This window comes from Diplodia seriata (assembly GCF_021436955.1).
Source record: "Diplodia seriata strain FDS-637 chromosome Unknown scaffold_1, whole genome shotgun sequence".
NCBI classification, from domain to species: domain Eukaryota; kingdom Fungi; phylum Ascomycota; class Dothideomycetes; order Botryosphaeriales; family Botryosphaeriaceae; genus Diplodia; species Diplodia seriata.
In genome coordinates, this window is record NW_027117308.1 from 1,072,085 (window position 1) to 1,092,361 (window position 20,277).

Sequence of the window (20,277 nt, forward strand, 5' to 3'; positions counted from 1 at the left end):
AAAGATATCCAAACCCGCTTTCGCAGTGCAGCGCGACAAATGGCCCAAGACAATGTGAATGCAAGCCAGCCTCCCGTCCATTTTTTCCTTGAGCAAGAAAAAATAAAAACCAAGTGCGCAGCCTTCGGCGCCTCCGCCGTGCATTGTGAATAAGAAAAAAAGAAAACGAAAAGGGGAAAAAGATGAACAGGGAAGAAGATAGACGAAAAACCCAATGGCACACCTCTCCCGGCGTGCGACGATCGCTGTGCGACGCAACATCAACAAACCCTAGCCAGCCATGCAAGATTAGATCTCACGCCCCCCCTTTCCGGAAGCGGGCACGAGCGCGGCATTATGCAGAAGACCACCAAGCAAAACAACTCGAACAAAAAGCGTATGGTGTCTATTTTGGAAGATGCGGTAATGACTTTTCGCTGTCCGGATGCGCTTGCACCTTGGGCCGCTCCATTCGGATGGCGTCGTCGGTGTCTGCGGCGGGTCTGCTGCCCCAGGTGGTCTGCGAGCGAGCTGTGAGCAAGGGGCTGGGTGCGGGGTACGGGTTGAGGCGGCATGAACTTACAGCATTGAGCGTGACCAAGCCCCAGAACTTGATCAGGCCGTGGACGTAGCCGAACACGACGACGACGGGCAGCAGCAGGATCGTGTCCTCGGGGTGCCGCACGAAGTGGGGCATCAACTTAGTGCATTTGCTGAAGATGATCCAGGCGGCGAGGGCGATGGCGGCGGCCAGGCAGGTGTTGTAGTCGAAGCCCTCGCTGATGCTGGCGCGGTACAGGGTGTAGAACAGCGCCAGGTCGTACGGCAGGGCCCAGGCTGTCAGCGTGGTCTGCTGCACGGCGTAGGTGCTCCACGGCTGGCGTCTGCGGCGGTAAGGTCAGCAGGGCTCATTTCCAAACGGCATCGGGCAACGACACCCCGTTCGGGAAGGGATCTCTTACGTCCAGGTGTGGCGCTCCACGAACATGGTTGTCAGGTTGCTGCGCCAGTTGCTCCGGACCCAGCGCAGGCATTGGTACAGGTACCGGCGGTTGCACTCCAGCGTCGTCTCGACCTCGGCCTCCTGGTGGTACTGGACGGTGGTGTCGAAGCCGTGCGAGACCATCCAGCGGGTGATGAAGTTGTCGTCGTCCGCATTGAGGGTGAAGCCGTTCCACTTCTCGTTCTGGAAGCCGTGGGTGAAATCGCCGTTCTGCAGGATACGCGCGCGGTAGGCGACGGTGCGGCCGGACAGGCAGGGGAGACCCCCGTCTATCTGGGTGCAGGCGGTGATATCGAAATTGCGGCGCCGAATGTACATTTCCCCGAGAAACTGCCACAGGTACTCCTTGGAGAGATAGCGGAAGCTGTCGTTCCTCTTGATCTTCTGGTTGGTGCCGACGCCGCCGATGTTGGGGCGCTCGAAGGGGGCCAAGATCCAGGGCAGCAGGGTGCTGCGCCAGCTCACGTCGTCGTCGGCGAAGATGATGATCTTGGTCGAAACCTGCGGGATGGCAGTGCACATCTGGCGGCGTTTGTTTGCCTGGGGCACGCTCATAACTCGGATCGTCTTCTGCGCGGCGCCGCCCATGGCGTCTATCATCTTATTGGCCCGGTTGACGTTGGCGTCGATCGTCACCAAAATGATTTCTGCAGGCGCGCAGCGCAGGATTGAACCGACGGTCTCCCGCAGCTCCTCGCCGTCGCCGTCGATGGAGGGCAGGATGACGGTGACATCGTCGGCCGTGTACGTCGGCTTCTCGGGAATGGGGATGGGCCTGTACAGCGCGTAGAAAGCAATGGCGTTTATTATCGTGCGGGTGCCCTTGAGCAGGCTCGGGGACGGTCAGCGGGACTGCGGCATGTGAAGGTGCGGGAGCCTCTTACAAGGTCAGGGCGAAGACGGTCAGCCACCAATGCTGGTCGACAAAGGACCAGAGAGCCTCCATTGCAACGCCAAACGAGGGACGCAACGAGTGTAGGGGAGACGACGGGACTGCTCGCGTCGATGCGCTTGTCAGGCGGCGCTTCACTCGGGGAGGGGAGGGACTAAATAGTGCAGCCACATCTGAGAGTGGAATATGACTGGTAATAAGTACGCCGTTGATGGGTTTGAATAGCGCAGCAGCATGTCGTCAAAGAATAAGTCCTTGTGCATGGCCCGTAGCCCGGGCCCACCAGGCCACTGAGCAGTTCTGTAACTGCCTGCAGGCGCGCTTTACCCATCCATCTTAGTCGATCGACATATTTCCGCACCCACACACTGCAGGTCAGGAAGGGCCAGGTGCAGGGGGGCACTGTCGCCAACGCGCGCCGCCTAGGCGAGGGCACCGTCGCGCGGCCTCCGATCATGCACACGCTCGTGCCAGCTCCCGCGCGAGTGGAGGCGCGTTAAGAATAGGCAGGCCGGAGCCTCGAGTGCCTCGTTCTCGATTGCAGCGCCGGCCCACTGCCTCCGCGGCCAGCCTGCTGCAAGCGCCGCCGCGTCGCCCAGCAAGCCCCCCGATGCGCTTCGCCGCGGCCGTGGTGTGATGCTGGATGGAGACCGACCAGCGCGCCGTCGGCTAATGCCTGTCGCCAGCGCTCCGCCGCCGAAGCCCAGCGCACACGCCCCAGCTCTCTCCACAGCGCCGGCGATCAACGACGCCGGAACATGGCGAATTGCTGTGGCGACTAGGCCCGTCACGAGCAGCGTATCGCCGCGGTGGCTGACATCAAAGTCTTACATGTCATGCTCGCGCCATCGATAACTTCGTATGCAGCGCCCGCGCCGCGCCTGCCCTAGCCGGGGCCCGCCCTCCACACGCCCTCGACTGACCGCGCCCTCCCGCTGAGCTGCCCACTGCCCGGGCCCTCCACGCGCTCCCGGCCACGCTCTCCGCGCCCACAGCCCAGCCCGCCTCAAGCGAGCCGGCAGCCTGCACGCAACGTGCGCCGCGCCGTCATCATGCCATGCGGGCTGCATAATCTCCTGCCGCTGCGTTTTATCCGCACGCTCGTCGAGCTGCAGCAATGATCTGCCCGGGGGCAGCGGGGGGAACGACGCCTCCCGTTCCGATGCATGTCAGGTTATTTAGCCAGCGTGCGCAAGGGAGAAAACGGAAAGTGGCCATTGCTGCGGATATGATGAGCATCGTCCGAATCCCCCCAGCGCCCGCCGCCCCGAGCGAGCGAGGCTCCACCGCGCAGCAGCAGCGACGAGTCCCCTCGTGCCCTCGACCGCTCAGCCCGTGTTTAGTCAGAGGCCAGCGCGACCTCGCCGGCCCGGCGCGGCTGGCTGCCGGCCGCGATGCGGCGACTTGGGTTGGAGATAGGGCTGAGCCGCATCGACGTCGTCCATCGTGGCACCCATGCTCCAGAATTGCTTTTTCGTCTTGAGCTTGTTTCTAACAAGGCCACATGTGTACCACCCGCCCTAGCCTCGCCCATGTGAAGGGCTTGCAGGCGGCCGTGTCGCAGGCGCTGCCCAGCGCCTCCGCTCCGTCCCCCAGATGGCCCTGCTCGCCCTGCTGCCGCCGACCACCACCGCGGAGCGCCCACCAAGCCCCTCCTCTCCGCAGCTGCCCGCCTCCGCGCGGCTTCCCGGCCTATCGGCAGGCACGAAACGAGATCGATCTGCTGAATCGGCAGCGGCTGCAGGCCGTCGCTGCCCGCCGCGACATGGGTGCGCCCTCGATCTCCGAGTCCCAGGCCCATAAGACCAATAGAATGCCGCCCGGAGGGGTCGCCGCTGCGCCCTCAGCAGCGCGAGGGAAGGGAGCGTGACCAGCCCAAGCAGCTCCTCCTTCTAGAAGCCCGCGCGGAGAGCCTGCAGCTCAGGGCATGCGGCCCGCTCTTTGATCCGACTCGCCGTGCCCGCGGCTGGCGTGCCCTCGAGGCCACCCAATAGAAGGATCCTGTACCAGGCGCGGGGCTGCGAGATATCTACCGACAGAGGGCGTCAATCAGGTCGAGCCCGGCTACGGTTCGGGAGGGGGCGGCGTGGGCGGTGTGCTGGAGACGTCTTTTTAGCTCAATGCTCTGCCTTCTGCGCGGCTGTGCAACTCATCTCCCCTGATGTCCGTTATTCCGTCTGCTGCTCCCTCGAGCGGTTACGCGTCGACGTGTGGAAGATGTGCGCCCGTCACTCCACACCGGAGATAGCGCTGGGAGACCCATCAATCCACATCGGGTATTACGGCGTTCCGTCGTCTGCTAATCCTCTCGTAGAAGTCGTCCAAAATTAGCAGAAGTTGATTCTCTTACTGTACCGACGCGGAGATGAGGAGTTTGTGGAAAGTACCGATGACAATCCCGCGCGCGCTTTGAGCACTCCGCAGTGCCAAGCCGAGAATAGCATCCACACCGCGATTGCTGCTGTACTTAGCCCCTGAGCCCAGAACATTGCCAATAGGCAACGGCGTGGTCCCGTAGACGTGTCTTCGTATCGACCCCATCGCCAACGACTCAACATGCCGGCCAGACCTCTCTCTTGCTGGTGCGGCCTGGGCGCTTGCATAAGGGATCGACGGCACACCGGCCCTCCCCGTTGCTGTGAACAAGCTGATGACAATTTGCTCTAGCTCCCCTCGCAATGGCTGGCCCCCCCACCCGTTCTAGTCTTTCAGAAGCCAACGTTGAATAACGCAAGCGCTCGCCATTCATGGGAAAATGCGTCCGTTGACGCTCCGGAACGGTACTATGGAGACAGGAGGCCGCGACTCATTGCCGAGATTGCGGTATGACGTCTCGTCGACACATCTTCATTCTCGCTTCTAATACTCTTCTCTTTATGTTCCACGCCGAGTGCTACTATTCGATGCGGTTGAGCTGGCTGATGACATGATACTCCAGAGGTAATTAGAAAATCGAACGAGCAGCTCTCGTTTCCGGTCCGCAACGTCAATCGGCCAGACTTTCGATGCCCTGCTGTAGGGTTCCATGTCGGCTGCGGGCCTGTTTGTCTCAATCAATCTATTCCTTCGACCTCTAATTGCACGCTCGGGTCTTATTGGTCCATTTCGCTTCTCGGTCTTCTCGGTACCTGGTACTTGGTGGAGCATGAAGAAGAGGTGGTTTACCGGGACCCTATTTGTCAACTGCCCAATTTCCACTCGCGCTCAGCATCTCTTTTCGTCAAGACCCACGAACGAAGTAGGGGTTGCGCGTCCCGGAACGACAGCAGCAAAAGAGCCACACGAGCAATGCAGCACCCGAGGGTCCGGGTAGTGGAAGAGACCCTGGGATGGCGCATGTGTGATGTCAACGGAAGTGGAGGACGACGGTCTGGCCGGTGGGGATGACGGATGGGTGGACACGGTAGGGTGAAAAGCCATTGCCCATACCGTTCGGTGGCTCGGCATCTGAGGTCGTCTTCGTTCTCGACCAGGAGGAGTAAAAGCATTCAGCCCCTTCAAACTGCGGCGTGGATTCCGTGCCGCACGCGTGTGGGGGTGGTTCGAAGAGTACCGCAGTGGTCGAACGCTTTCCATTGGACGTTGGGCCAGGCTCGCCGCCCACCGACGGGTTCTCGCACCAGGACGGTCCCCTCGAGTCCCTGTGGTTGGATTGCTTCACGTTACGTGGAAGGGGCTTGTCCGGCTGAGGCCATCAGCACTGCAACCAACCCCTGAAGGGGTAGGAGGGGCACGGAGGGGTCATGGAGGGGTGGTTAGTGCGTGGGTGGAGCGGAGAGGATGGCAGAGATGAAGGACGTGTGGTGAGCATCCGAAGCTGCCGGCCTGCGGACCTAGCGAAGCCATCGGCGGTACCTAGTGACCTGCTCCTTCGTACCTCCTGGCCGGCAGTCAGACGCTGCCATCCGAGGTTGGGCTGCATTGGGGGTGGGCCGGATGGGTGGAAACATGGAAACGAACGGCGGCGCGGCCAGGACTCCCGTAGCGACAGGCGTGCGGGATTGCAGTGCGATCATTGTGATAGAAAGCCAAAAGCGTGAAAGTGGTGTGTCGAAGGGCGATGGTGACTGTCGCGCAAGACCGGCATCTCAGCTAGGGTCTTGGCGCCCGAGGCGCTGGAATGGTTTTCCCTTCGGGCGTGCACGGCAGAGTTGACCTCAACGCCCACGGAGCACGCAGCCTCATCCACCCTCGACACCACCCCATCTCCGCTCCTCCATCGCCGCCGCCATGTCGCTCGCTGCCTCTCGCGCCGTGCTGCGGCAGTCCCGCTTCGCCCTGCGTCGCCCCGCCGTGCGCCACGCCTCCAACACCTCCGAGGCCGCGAAGGAAAAGGCCGCTCAAGCCACCTCCAAGGCCTCTGAGGGCCTTTCCCGCGCGACTGCGACCGGCGGCGCTGCTTTCGCGAAGGCCACTCAGTTTGGCGGCGCTGCTCTGCAGCGTCTGGCATCCGCCGGCGGCCGCACCGCCAAGGTTGCGGGCTTCGTCCAGTGTAAGTGCGCTCTGTGAATTACAACCCCAGCGTGCGAATTGGCGTGTGCCATTCCGCGAGCTTATCTCCGACGACACGATGCCCCGGCGACTGGGTCATTGGCGCTTTCGATGGTGTTCTAGATGCCTGCAGCTTGCGTGTTCGTCCACGGTGCTGCAGGCGCGTCCAAAACCGCCATTGCTCCAACAAGCTTGCGTCCACCCTACTGACATGGCTTCCCCGCAGCTCTCATCCCCCCCACCGTCTACTATTCGCGCGTCACGCTTGAGCTCGGCAAGATTGTCTTCCAGGCCCGCAAGATGAGCCCTCCGTAAGCAATTCCCGGGCACAGCCCTGAGATGGACCATACTCATTGACCCCTGCAGGTCCACGCAAACTTTCCAGGCCTACTTCCAGCCCCTCCTCAACGCCCTCAAGAACCCCTCCCAGATCTCCGGCCAGACCTCCAACCTCCTGGCCCGTGTCAGGAACGTGAACAGGGCGGAGCTGGCTTCTGCCGGTGTCGTTGCCGCGGAGGTTCTCGGCTTTTTCACCGTTGGCGAGATGATTGGCCGCATGAAGATCGTCGGCTACAGGTCGAGCGCGCCGGCCCACCACTAAAGGGTGAAGTCGAGTGCGATGGATGGTAGACAAGTCAGCTGTCAGTTGGAAGCAGACGCAGACGGGGCCGGGGACGGGTGGGAGTCGAAAATAGGCGGCAAAAGTCGTAGAGAGCCGTCGACTAGAGGAGCACACCTTGTTCCACGGAGCAAGACACTGTACTACATGCACATATGCTGCTTCTAGAGTTTTATCCATTTCCTTTGTATTTCTACATCAATTGGGCCATCGCTGCATGTCCGTGAGCTCGAAGCTTGGTGATATAGGCGCACGTGATGGCGTGAAGCTTTGACAGTGCCGATAAGTACTGTATTTTTTTTTCGATAGCGGAATTAGCGCCGCCAACGCTCGTCGCTACCACAAAACTATGCATCGCCACCACTGATCGCTCTTAACCCGGCACGCTTAAACCCAACCTCACGACATCTCGAGAATGGATTTCCTCAAGCTGCTGTCCCGCGGCACCAACGTCGGCAAAGGCGCAGCGAAGAATGCGCCCGCAGCGAAGACGCCTTCCAGTGGCGCAAACTCAAATCCGCAGCTTTTCGGCCGCGACGCTACCAACGACATCTCAGCCTCGACACCGGCTACGCAATCGAAGACGAAGAAGCGCAAGAGAGGCCAGAACCATGTTGCCGAAGCAACCGTCGATCTGCCGCCCGAACTCGACTTCTTCGGCGATGGGAAGCGGGAGGACAAGAGGACGGAGCCCGAGGTCGCAGCAGCAGCAGGTACGGGTGCGAAGCAAGACAAGGGCGAGGCGGAAGAGAAGCAGACCGAGGAAGGATCTGCTGGTGGTGTGGAGCCGGTAACCGAGGAGGAAAGCAGGCGCATACTGCGCTCGCACAAGGTCAAGATCACCCTGCTGGAGGACTACAAGGCGCAAGAGGCGGAGCAAAAGGCGGCGGAGCGGAAATCCAAGAAGCGCAAGAAGGCGAAGGAGCAGGAGGTGCCGCAGCACAAGAAATCCAAAGTGCAGCTGTTCCCGCAACCGCTCACGTCCTTTGGCCAGTTGAGATCACGGTTCAACGTGAACAGAAGATTAGCAGAAAATATCGATGCGCAGGGCTATACAGTACCGACGGAAGTGCAGCTGGCCAGCTTGCCATTGCTGTTGGATGCCGCGGATCCCGATAGCAACGGAGTCGATCTTCTTACGGTTGCGCCGACTGGTAGCGGGAAGACTTTAGCCTTCCTGATCCCCGTCATCGAGTCACTTTTGCGGAGACGTAAACAAGCACGGGATGAGAAGGATCCACACGCAAAGGAGAACGAAGGCGTCCAGGCAATTGTACTTGCCCCTACCAAGGAATTGGCCAGTCAAATCGTCAACGAAGGACGGAAACTCTGCCTGAAAACGGGAATCAAGGTTTCTCTCATGCGTAAAGGTATGGAGGTCTTGGAAGGATCCGTGGAAGAGGAATCCAAGCCGGAAGACGAATACAACGGTTCCGAAGGAAGCGATAGCGAGAGCCAAGGTGGCTCCGCCTCGGAGGACGAAAAGAGCATCAAGGGGATAAAGAAGCGCAAGAGAGGTCAGCTGGTTAAGTCAGAAGTTCTGGTCTCAACGCCCCTTTCTCTACTACATGCACTCCAGCTTGCGGATGGAAAGCCAGGCTCTCTCCCGTCCGTGAAGTACTTCGTCTTGGATGAAGCAGATGTGCTACTCGATCCACTGTTCCGCGAGCAAACTCTGGCCATCTGGAATGCTTGCACAAGCCCGCTGCTGCGGGTTAGTCTCTGGTCGGCCACCATGGGATCAAGCATTGAGGACCTAGCAAAGACCACCATCACCTCTCGCTGGACATCCATCGCACCCTCCGGCATCACCCGGCCCAACCTCGCCCGTCTCGTCGTCGGTCTCAAAGACTCGGCCGTCCCCAACATCCACCACCAGCTCACCTACGCCGCCACGGAACAAGGCAAGCTCCTCGCCGTCCGCCAGCTACTACATCCCAACACGTCCAGGAGGGACGACACCACCCCGACTCTCCGCCCGCCCTTCCTCATCTTCACCCAAACCATCCCCCGCGCCCAAGCCCTCTACTCGGAACTGCAATACGACATCCCGCCCGAAGCGGGCGGCTCGTCGCGCATCGCGGTCCTGCACTCGTCGCTGTCATCGTCGCTGCGCGACGGCGTCATGGCGCGTTTCCGCCGGGGCGAAGTGTGGGTGCTCATCACGACGGACCTGCTGGCGCGCGGCGTCGACTTCCGCGGCATCAACGGCGTCGTCAACTACGACGTGCCGTCGTCTGGCGCCGCGTACGTGCACCGCGTCGGCCGCACGGGGCGGGCGGGGCGCGAGGGTGGCGTGGCGGTGACGTTGTACACGGAGGAGGATGTGCCGTATATCAAGAACATTGCAAACATCATCAAGGCGAGTGAGGCGCTGAGGGACGGTAAGGGAGAGGAGGGGGAGAGGAAGGCGACGATTCAGCAATGGATGCTGGACGCGCTGCCCACGCCAAGCAAGCGCGAGAAGAAGATGTTGAAGAAGAGGGGCGTGGAGGCGAGAAGGGCGGGCGTCGAGCTCAAGCAGGGCAGGGGCAAGTGGCGCACGCAGATCAGCACGAAGCCCGGCTTCGCGCGGAAGATGGAACATAATAGGAAGGCGGCAGTGCAGGCGAGTAAGAAGAGGAAGGAAAATGGCGGTGGGGAGGAGAGCGAAGGGGAGTTTGGGGGGTTCGATGATTAGAGGGCCGGGGATGGGTGTAGAGAAGGTGAGAAAATAAAAAGTTGATAGTGTCTTTCTACCCGCCTCGAAATCAATACTGTCACGAACTGACAGCGGTTCACTCAGCCGGGTGACTCAGGTTGATACTAAGACATAATTTCCCGCCAAGCTATTCCCCGTTACTTTCTACCCCAACTAGTGTTGCTTAGTCACTCCTGTTAGGTAGTTCAGGGTCCACATCGAAGACATACCTTCCGCCTCGGCCCATCCTCTTCTGTTCTTTTCCATTCAACTCAGAAACTCCGCTCAACTTGCCCTACAAGCCCTCGACAGTGCGGCGACAGACCGTAAAGACCATCCAACGCCTACCTGCCAAAGCGGCGGCTTGAACGCTGCGTTGGTCCCTTTCGCAGAAGATATTGGGGTCGTGCTCTTTCCTTGGTACCACTCTTTCTCTAATGGGCAGTTGCAGTGAAAATTGGGAAGTAGACAACACAAGCACGTCTAGACAGTGCCTTCAACCGCCCATGTAAGCAGGGTGCAACATCTCTGGTGGGGTATATCTGATAAGATTCGAGACACACTGTGGTTGGCATATCCAAGCTGACGTGCACTTGCAGATACGAGAGAATCAAAAAGCACGCGAATATCATCACCACTTCCCTCCGCGGGCGCCTTCACTCCGCATACATGTATGCACCCCCCTGATCATACGGGCCAAGGCTCGGGAAGGAGAAACAAAGACAGAAGGCGTCAAGCGCGTATCCGTTCCGCCCGACATTCCCGCAGTTTGTTTCTACTTTTTTCACATGGAAGAGGGAATAACATGGATCAGGGCGGAAGTCAGAGATCTTTGGCGATCGTTCCGCGAATGACATCTAGCCGATTGCTCGCCTTGCTTTGCCGGCGTCCTGCGTACATGAGGGGTAAATGCAGCTTATGCGCACGACGCACGACATTTTTGTTGATAATGCTGGATGGGAAAATAAGAAGGCTCTGGCCCCGACCGCTGTTGATCGACCAGCAGGTTTTCCGATGGAACGCCAACTGGCCATGTCCGCCGTTGCGCTCTCCGCGTCTGGCAATGATGCACTTTGTTCCTTTTACGGTTTGGCTTTCATGCGGGCATTGAAGAGGCACCGTCCGGCTTTCGGAATTGAACGTTCAAAGGTGCGGGCGAGTTGTTGCCCAGACACTAGACATTGATAGATGTCCAATGGGGGGATGAGCAGAAAGGCAGGCAGCTTTTGGATGGTTGGAGCTATATGTACACGAAGGGACAGGAGAGAGTATTACGGCATCATATTTGGTCCAGCCTGCTAACTTCCTGGTCGGGCTCAAGGATGATAACCTGCCAATTTATCCACAGTAGAGCGCAGCACAACGAAAGGCCAAAAATGGTCAATTGAAGAGACAGCAGTGATGACTTTTGTCCGCTCACACAGCCCAACAAGATATATTCTGCGCGTGCCAATGGCGATATTATGAGGAGAATTGGGCCATGGGACTGCGACTTATTGCGTGTTGTTGAGTTGGTTTAGCAGTAGTCGCGCGAATGAAAGCTGAATGGTGAGGCGTATGTGACCGAACTTCGGGAAGCTGGGCCCGTGGAATAAGATCTGTCATGGATCAACGCGCCAGCTTCGTTTCCAACTTTTGCTGTAAAGCATTGTTGTGGGAATTTGATGACGTTCAGTATGTAGTGATACTGTCGCTCCGCACTGTCTTGTTTCTTTTACCCCAAAACACTCATGGGGATAAACTTCTGCTATGCGCATCGCCACTCCGACAGAGAAAGTGCAAAGTAAAACGTGCCCGCAGCACAAGTGGGTGGGTGTCCCAAGCCGTCACCATCATGCCACAGACCCGCTCACGCATTTCCCAAGTAGTCGGAAAGAGCCCGCAAGGCATTTAAGTCAAGCTTTCCAAGCCAACGCTCCCTATACCCTCGTGACCAGTTGTACCACAAGCTCGTTCCCTCCCCGAAGCTTCTGAAGGAGCACCCAGGGCTTATTAGGAGCACTTGGCACAGCCCAGAGCAGTACAGACAGGCACGTGTACGTGTTGCAATTCTCTATGCCTCCTCTCTCATAAAACACCGAACTCGCGCTTTTCCTTCGTGGACTTGTCGGCTTTTGTCATTACGGCCCCGGATCTTACCATGCAAGGGAAATCCAAGAAGATTGGCTTATACTTGGAGCGCGCGGGTTTTCTCGCGAAGCAAGCGATCGTTGATTTGAGAAACGGTAGACGGGGCATGCGATTACTCGCTATGTACTGTTGCGGCGAGTGTGGTTACCGTGATGACGGCCTGCATGAATGCGATACAAAGCTGGATTGTATCACGGATACCAAGTGATGCTGGAGGATTTGATACAATGATGGAAGTCCCCGGAAAGGACATTGGCTGAACCCAAGCGGAGGGTGCCACGAGCCCAAGAACGCATATGTGGCAGTGAGCTTGAAAGTCACAGCGCCTTGAGCTTAAGACAAGCTCGGTGGACAACTCTTACAAGAGTTTCGCGCAGTTTCAGCTACCTACAAGATTGGAATTACTTACAAAACCTTGCTTCTTGCCCTCAGACCCCACGCTGATGACCTCGTGACAGGCTTTGCTAGCGACCTGCGTTCTTTGAAGCGCATGTGAAGTCAATGCCACGCGTGTCGCTTGATACAAAAGCCTCACGAGCGCTTTTCCCTGGAAGAAGCACGCGTCGCTTCAATGGGTAGCCATCATCTCCTCGCTTTAAAAGACGTCTTCCCTTTCTGGTTCTGTTTGTGCTTTGGCAGTAGCTTTTGTGCCGCAAAAATTGCTATGAGGATCAAATTCGCAATCATACTGTGTCTGTGGGATTCCCAACACAAGAACTGGGTGGGTGGCGCCCACCGGCGCAAAGAAGTAGAGTCGGCCTTTATCTCGAACGATCGGTTGATGATACTCCTGAATAGCATCAAAGCCTAACGATGCTTACGAGCAGCACCTCCAGCTCACAATACTCCACAGCATGCTAAGATGGTGAACGGAGCCGAGCTGGATGCTGACACGGTAGCAAAGTCATTTCAGTGTCTCCGGGACAGGAAAGAGTGATGACCTTTTGAAAGACTATCGACACTTTATCTCACCACCCCCAGTGCACATGCTGTTTTCAAACACCACCGAGTAAAACCGTGTATAAACCAACACAGCCAAGACCCAGTCCAGCTGATGAAAAGGCACCACGAGCAGAAGAAGTGCCCCATGGATCTGCAGGCCGCAGGAACCTGCTTAGATGACCGCACCCCATGATCGCTTCCGAGCTGGTGAGCACACGCTCCTTCTTCGTGCCCGCCGGTGCCATGTCCCACATGCGTCTCACCGAGGGAACTTTTCTGGTACATAAGAAAGAGCTGACAATCGTTCCAAATGTTTTCCCCAGCAATGTAACCAAAAGAGCTCAAGGTACAAAAACGGGCCAGCGACTAATGATACTGCAGGTAGGCTCTTGTTTGCAGCTATTTAACAGCAATCCCGTCGAACTGCTAGGTAAGCGTGTGCCCAAAGTCCGATTCCCAACCACAGTTAAACAGAGCCATGCGCCAGTGTCCGTCATTTTCCGAAGTGATTGCACAGCAGCAGCCTCAGCGAATGATGACGAGAACCATCGCTGGAGTCGGCTCTGCTGAGCGTACAATGGCAAAAGCCAAAAGGCAACGGGCCGAAAAGTCAGCTGGTGAAGCACATAGGACGATCCTAGTAGTATCGCTCGGAAGAAAACCACAGTCCAGTCAACAAGCACAGCTTTCTCAACGGTACTCTCTGCATGTATTATATACCCACAGCTCAAACACTGCGCACGAGCACCCCCAACTAACACCACCTCCTCCGGTTGCCTCGTGAGCACTGTTCGCCCGCACCCTCGCAGTGCTTCTTCACAGCTAGTATAACAAGGGCACCAGTCCCTTGCTGAAAAACAAGCTGACAACAGCAGCCGGTGCAACCGGACAGACGCCAGAGTTGGTTCTGAGGATCCGAGTTGAATGGCTACTGGGAGAAGATTGAACCATCCGTTAGCCTGTCCAACTGGAGTGGTGTTTGGTTCGCCTCGGCATGCGGGGGACGGCGGAAAGAAGTTGTCCGTTTTGGTGAGCCTTGCTCGCGAGGTTTGGAGGCCAAGTGTTGATGCTCGCCATCAAATCGAAGACGATGTGCGTGGCAGCTTTATCTAGTGATGAGCAGTTCCATCCTTGGAGGGGCATCACTGCGGAGCTTGTAGTGGAGAATGGGAGAGCCAGAAAAACAAATGAGAAAGAATAAACTTGATCTTTGAGCGGGGGAAAAGTGCGGCCGGCAAAGAGGATGAAAGGAGAGTGTTTGCGTGGTGTAGTACCCTTATGCATTCATATGCATAGGATGCTCTGTAATTGCAGGACAGGAGAACACTCAGGTTGACTTAAATATTATATTTTATCTACGCTTTTCTGGTTCAGGTGACCCTTTCGAGCTCCCGAACATGGTCTACGCTTTTTCTTTATCGAATGTTATCAGCCGTAATCGCAGACGTCATTGTATCTTCGGCCGGTTGAACCCAGCCATCCACTAATCTACCTCACTCATCTTACAACAACAACAAATCCCATGGGGTATCTTCTTTCTTCTTGATCTCCTTCTTTACTCCTATTCAAGATCGGCAATCTTCAGCACTGCCTTACCGAAGTTCTTGCCGGACAGCATGCCGAGGAAGGCCTCGGGCGCGGAGTCGATGCCGTTGTCGATGTGCAGCTTGACCTTGAACGAGCCGTCGGCGATCCACTGCTGCAGCTTCTTCTGGTGCTCGACCGCGTACTTGGGGCCCATCTCCTCGTCGGAGACGATGAAGCCGCGCATCACGATGCGCTTGCTGACGATGTGGAACAGGTTGCTGACGCCGTAGCGCTCCTCCGGCTGCAGGTTGTACTGCGAGATCATGCCGCAGGCGACTGGTGAAGAGAGTTAGCCAAAACGCTCCTTGAACAAGTGTGTGGTTGGAAGGGGGAAGATGGCAGTGCCCCTCAGAGTTGGTGGAAGAAGTCGACATTGTGATTCAGAAAAATTGCGATTATGTTGGTAGAAATTTCATCGTCGGAAGCAATCGTGCGAATGTGGGGAGAAGAATGGAGTGAAGAGGTTGCGGGTACTTACTGATCCTGCCGCGGTTGTTCATGGCGTCAATGGCAGCCTCGAGGGTCTCACCACCAACGTTCTCGTAGTAGATGTCGATACCCTGGGGAGCCAGGCGGGCGAGAGCCTCGGAGGTCTTCTCCTTCTTGTAGTTGAAGCCGGCGTCGAAGTTGAGCTCCTTGGTGATGAAGTCGAGCTTCTTGTCGTCACCGACACTGCCGACGACCTTCAGGCCCTCGTGCTTGGCCAGCTGGCCGACAATCTGGCCGACGGCACCGCTGGCGGCGGAGATGAAGATGGTCTCACCCTTCTTGGGCTTGCCGATCTCGTAGAAAGAGGAGAAGGCGGTCAGGCCGGGCATGCCGAGGGGACCGATGAAGTTGGCGGCGTCCAGGCCGTGGGGGTTCTGGATGTGGCGGACGGACTGGACCTTGTCGGCGGGCAGGGCGGTGTACTCCTGGATGGGGAGCATGCCGACGACCAGGTCGCCGGGCTTGAACTTCTCATTGTCGCTCTTCAGGACCTTGCTGACGACGCTGTTGTCGATGGGCTCGTCGAGCTGGAGGGCGGGGAAGTACGACTTGATCTTGGGGTCCCTCATGCGGGCACGCTGGTAGGGGTCCAGAGAGGCATAGAAGTTCTTGAGGGTGATGCCGCCGGCCGGAGCAGCAGCCTCCAGGTCGAAGGCGCGGTCCTCGACGGTGAGGTCAACGCCGGCCTTGGGGACGCCGACGGGCGGGTTCTTGAAGATGAAGCTCTTGTTCTGGACCATTTTGGAAGGTGGGGAGCGGTGGGTAGTGTTGTTCAAGGTGGAAGCAGAGGAAGGAATGGCAAGAAAGGTACAGAGCGAGAACAAAGCTAGGTGCGGCAGAGGTATATATTGCGTGCTCCCCAGGCCAGTCGGCGCGGAGGTCAGTCAGGGATTGCATCATGCAACTCGAGGGGTGCGGTGGCGGCCGTAAGGCGGGCGGACGTCAGCCCTGGGCCGAGACTACTGAGCTCAGGCGGCCGAAGCTGCCGTGAAGACTGTGTTTAGCTCCTGCCCTAGGCACCGCCACCTGCTGCGACGCGGCCAGCCCGGGTCCTCCATCCGCCGGCTGTGGCTGCCACCTACGCGCTCACCTCTCACCTCTCGCGCCTCGTCAGCGCCGCAGCCTCTCTCTCCTCGGCGGCCGTCGCAGCGCGTGGGAGGCATGTGCGCAGGCCGCAGGGTCGGACGCAGACACGGTTCGGGATCCCGCCCCGCGCAGCTGCCGGCGGACACGGCGCTGAAGTTTGTCGGCGCGAGCTGCTCGAGACAGCATAGGGCTATGCGCGGCGGCGAGCGTGCATCCGCCCCGGGGCGGGAGCTGGAAGCAGTAAGTCGGCCGTAGCGGCAGGGCGGTGGTGGTGGACCGGAGGAGAGGTTGGGCCGGCGAGGAGGGGAGGTGTGCTTCTTAGAAGAATTTTGAGCCAAGCACGATCGCCGCGGAAGCCCCGCCGCGCGATAGCCTTTCTCGGCCGGCTCCCGAAACGGCGTCTCGTCCAGGCTGGGTGCTTGCCTCGGTTCCAGCGCGCCTTCTGGAAGCCGCTGCCCCGGACTGCGCCTGCTGACACACAAGCTTCGCCGCAGATCAGCGGAGCGGAGCCCCTCTGTTTCCCGCTGCTTGCTCAGCATGCGAGTTATTAATCCACCGCGACTGCTGGGCCGAGGCTAAATGCCGTATCAGAGCCACTGTTTCTCCGTCGGTTTCGCCGTCGATCCCAGTGCGTTGCGGCTCCACGGCTCGTACGCATGTACCTGCGTCAGGGTGTGCTGATGAAGAAAAGACCGCGGAAGAACAACGCAGAACACCACCACTACGGCCGTGTCGGTGCGTCGTCGGCCCACTCGATGCAGTGTGTCCGCCGTCGACGCTGCGCTCTGCACTCTGCCTCCCACCCACGCCGCCCCTCGCCTCTCTGGACTTACTGCATTAGGCTCCTTCGGACGCGACGTAGCCCATCGGATCTAGCTGTGTCATCTCTGCCGACGCGGCCCGCTGCAGCCCAGGGTCCTGTGGCTCCGACGTCAGTCCCGACGCACACGACCACCTGGCCAGGACTTGTTACTCAACTAGGTAACACGTCCTGAGGCCTTCCAAAAACGCCCTCCGCTCCAGCACTTCTTCCCGGCCTCAGATCCGCTGACTTGTCTTCCGGCTGGCGCAATCTCTCTGTTAGAGAGCCATCACTTCCGCAACCGTCCTGTCGTCCGTCTCCTCTGCTCCGGTCCAAGTCTCATCTTGACGTCAACCACTGGTTCGATTTGCTCCGACGGTCCTGCAAGGCACCTTGATGTCCACTATTGGTATATTAACCTCCGGGCCTGTGGATTAGATATCCACTTTCTTGAAGAGACGTGTCTCAAGTCCTGCACCTCAAGCACCAACCAACCGGGAACCCAGTCCGCATGCTCACCGGCCTGCGGAACCGCTCCTTTGCAAGATCATGAGCGCATAAGTGGTGCAGCAAACCGCTCCGCACAACATGGCCAAGGGCGGCCACAGGAATGCCGCCGAGGTCAGATTCCTCTCGACTGACTCCTTGCGGCCGGCCCCACGGATGCCGTCTCTTGAACCCGCCTCCGGGAAACTCAATAGTCTACGCTACTTGCCGACGACGATTGCTGAGGCGAGCAGGAAGCCTGAGGCAAGGACGGAGACAGAAGGGACGTCGACAAGAGCAGGTGACGATGCAACGTTGACTTTAACAAAAGGGCACCACTCACCGAGTGCATAAGCTGTGCTTCTGTTGCTTTGATCTACCTTGGCAGTCGTGCACGCTGTTCTCCAATGTCACTGTGATTTTCCTCCCTGCCCTTATGACGGACGTCGCGATGGCGGGGGTCTCCCTTTGCCGCCCTTTGGGGCCTTGACTTGACCTCCGACCATCATTGCCAGCGTCCGACTGGTCCTATCATTACCAACATCAGGATCGTTCTTTGGCCCCTTAGGCCATTGCTCGTGTCAATTCCCTAGCTTGGCAATGTAACTCTATTCGAAAACAATCCATCATTGCACGTCTAAGGTGATGCAGTGTCGTGCAACCACACGCACAATCACATGCAACAACGGTGGAGAAATCCGCTGGAACCGGTGCACACAGCCCAAGCCATGAAAAACATCCCGATCATTCAAACATTTTGGCTTCACGTATGAGAAGGAGACTAACATCGGGTATACAAAATCTCTCATCCAACCCTCGTTGCTCATAAGAAAACACACATACACCATCAGTAACCAATCTCGACGCCAATCACTATCCCCCAACCCGTCATCAATTTTTGTTTCCCCCATTCCATTCCAAGCGCAGCCTTGCGAAAGCCGTCTTTCTCTTCTCTGCCCACCCGAGAAGACAGCGAAACACCACCACCATCCATCCCCCTCCACACTCCCCTCATAACCACTTGAAGAAAAGACCCACTTACCCAAGAAGACGCGTTCATTGAACCACTCACTTCCCTCCACCGCCAGGAGCCCCCACCCCCGCCCCCACGCCCAACACGCCATCCACCACCTTCTGCCTCTCGGCCTGCATGCCCTTGAGGTGCTTCAACACCTTCTTCGCCACCTCCTCGCGCGCCTTCTTCTTCCCATACACGTTGCGGACCTCGCCGACGGCGGTGGAGGATTGCCCGACGATACCGGCAGCGACGGCCGGGTCGTGCGGGAAGTAGGCGGCGCCGGACCACATGGACGGCACGCGCGGGTCGGGCGCGATCTTGTAGATGGGTTGGGCGCAGCCGAGTGTTTTGCAGAGGACTGTTGTGCGTGTGCGTATGCATGTGAGGTGGCGCTCTTGTTTTAGAGAGAGAGAGAGGATGGGGATAGGGAAGAGGGGATGGAGGGGCAACGGGAAGGGTAGGCAAAGGGAAAGGGAATGGAAGGGAAACTCACTCATGACCTGCTCGCCCAGACTGCGGTCTTTGAAACCCGGCGGCCCGCCCGCGCTGCTGCTGCTGCTGTTGCCGCCGCCGTCACTCTCGGAGCCGCTGGCCGTGCCGCCGCCGCCGCCGATAGGTACCGGCGTCGGCAGCGGGCCCGACATGCCACCAGACGCAGAAGAAGCAAAGGAGAAAGGTGCGGAGGCGGACGCGGAGGCGGACGCGTTGTTGGCAGCTGCTGCCATGGCCTGCTGCGCGGCCTTCATCTTCTTCTTGGTGGGGTGGCCGGTCTTGGGCATGCGGCCGGTCTGACGCAGCCAGCGGACGGCCTCGCGCGCGGCGTTGGTCTTGGCCGTCTTCTTGCTGTTGAACAGCACGTTGCGGCCGCCGAACGGCTCGTCGGGGCCGCGGCCCTCTTCGGATGGCATGATGCACTCCATCGAGTAGTTGGCGCCCAGGGTGAACTCTTGGAAGAGCGGGCGGGGCTTGTTTTCGGCTTGGCAGTATTCTGGGAGGCGTGCGTGAGTAAGGCAGGCAACGACTTAGGTAGGGGGCCGCAGTCGTCGCCATCATCATCGTCATCATCACCACCAAGAGCAGAGAAAGTAGGAACAGGAGGACAAGAAGAAAACAACCTACCTCCCAGCAGCCCCACCCAATTCTCCGCCAGCTCCTCCTCGCCCTCGCTCTCGCCCTCGCGCTCTTCCCCCTCCCTCCCCTCTCTAATCTCCCCATCCTCACTCCCCGCCGCCGCCGGCTTCTTCCTCTTTCCCCCCGCCCCCCTCTTCTCCCTCCGCTCAACGATCGCCTTCTCCAACACGCCCAACCCGCGCTCCGCCGCCGCCGCCTTGGCCTCCTTCTTCGAGCCGTACGGCCCGGGCAGCCTGATCTCGAAGTTATTCTCGCCATCATCCTCACTACTAGGCGCGTCAAGGGTACCACCGAAGAAGCTGAAGGTCAGCCGCACCGCCCAGCCGGGCGGCATTGGCCGGCACTGCTCGTAGTCGAAGGCGTTGGCGACGGCGTTCTTCAGGCACAGGTTGTTGAACGTCGCGACGGACTCGCTGGACCAGGCGCGGCCGGCCTGCAGGCCGGGTGTGTTGTTGTTGTTGTCACCTTGGGCATTTGACGAAAACAGCGATGTGGAGGGAGGCGGAGGTGGCGGTAGAGGAGAAGCACGGCCGCCGTTGCTGCTGTTGCCGCCGCCGGCGTTGTTGCTGGCGGTCCTGCTGTAGGCGGGCGGCGGCGCCTCGTCCAGATCGTCGTCGGCAGGCAGGAGCGTGCGCGCTGCCGCCATCTGCGCCTCGAAGTCCTCGATGTTTTGCGCCGTCTGGTGCTCGACGGCGTGGCCGAGGCCGGGGAGGAAGGCTGGCGGGAAGGCTCCGGAGGAGGACGAAGACATTTTGTTTTCTTCTTTCTTTTTTTTTTATCTCTCTTTTCCTGGGCAGCTTCTGTTCGTTTCTCGTAATTCCTTAACGAGAACCAATGTTTTGTGGCTTCCGTTTGCGTGCGTTGGGGCAGACTAGAAACCAACTAAAAAAGTGGCTGGACAATTGGGACGACGACGCGAAATAGTTTCCCAGCGCGCGTGGA

General features: G+C 58.7%; 5 protein-coding genes across 5 annotated transcripts; 2 read left to right on the plus strand and 3 right to left on the minus strand.

Moving 5' to 3' along the window:
• Positions 1 to 385: 385 nt before the first annotated feature.
• On the minus strand, positions 386 to 1,928 carry SLS55_000323 (uncharacterized protein; the record flags this gene model as incomplete). Its single annotated transcript, XM_066771835.1, has 3 exons — positions 386 to 863; positions 942 to 1,814; positions 1,867 to 1,928. The coding sequence occupies 3 exons, from the start codon at positions 1,926 to 1,928 to the stop codon at positions 386 to 388; spliced, it is 1,413 nt and encodes a 470-aa protein (XP_066637114.1).
• A 4,176-nt stretch (positions 1,929 to 6,104) lies between these two features.
• ATP20 (ATP synthase subunit G atp20) lies at positions 6,105 to 6,966 on the plus strand (the record flags this gene model as incomplete). Its single annotated transcript, XM_066771836.1, has 3 exons — positions 6,105 to 6,366; positions 6,592 to 6,676; positions 6,732 to 6,966. 3 exons carry the CDS (start codon positions 6,105 to 6,107, stop codon positions 6,964 to 6,966), a joined length of 582 nt encoding a protein of 193 aa, XP_066637115.1.
• Positions 6,967 to 7,399: 433 nt separating this feature from the next.
• Positions 7,400 to 9,664, plus strand: ROK1 (RNA-dependent ATPase rok1; the record flags this gene model as incomplete). Its single annotated transcript, XM_066771837.1, has 1 exon — positions 7,400 to 9,664. One exon carries the CDS (start codon positions 7,400 to 7,402, stop codon positions 9,662 to 9,664), a length of 2,265 nt encoding a protein of 754 aa, XP_066637116.1.
• Positions 9,665 to 14,297: 4,633 nt separating this feature from the next.
• On the minus strand, positions 14,298 to 15,552 carry RED1 (RNA elimination defective protein Red1; the record flags this gene model as incomplete). Its single annotated transcript, XM_066771838.1, has 2 exons — positions 14,298 to 14,599; positions 14,802 to 15,552. 2 exons carry the CDS (start codon positions 15,550 to 15,552, stop codon positions 14,298 to 14,300), a joined length of 1,053 nt encoding a protein of 350 aa, XP_066637117.1.
• A 2,702-nt stretch (positions 15,553 to 18,254) lies between these two features.
• Positions 18,255 to 19,124, minus strand: SLS55_000327 (uncharacterized protein; the record flags this gene model as incomplete). The annotated part of the gene is made up of 2 exons (XM_066771839.1): positions 18,255 to 19,047; positions 19,120 to 19,124. 2 exons carry the CDS (start codon positions 19,122 to 19,124, stop codon positions 18,255 to 18,257), a joined length of 798 nt encoding a protein of 265 aa, XP_066637118.1.
• Positions 19,125 to 20,277: the final 1,153 nt, after the last annotated feature.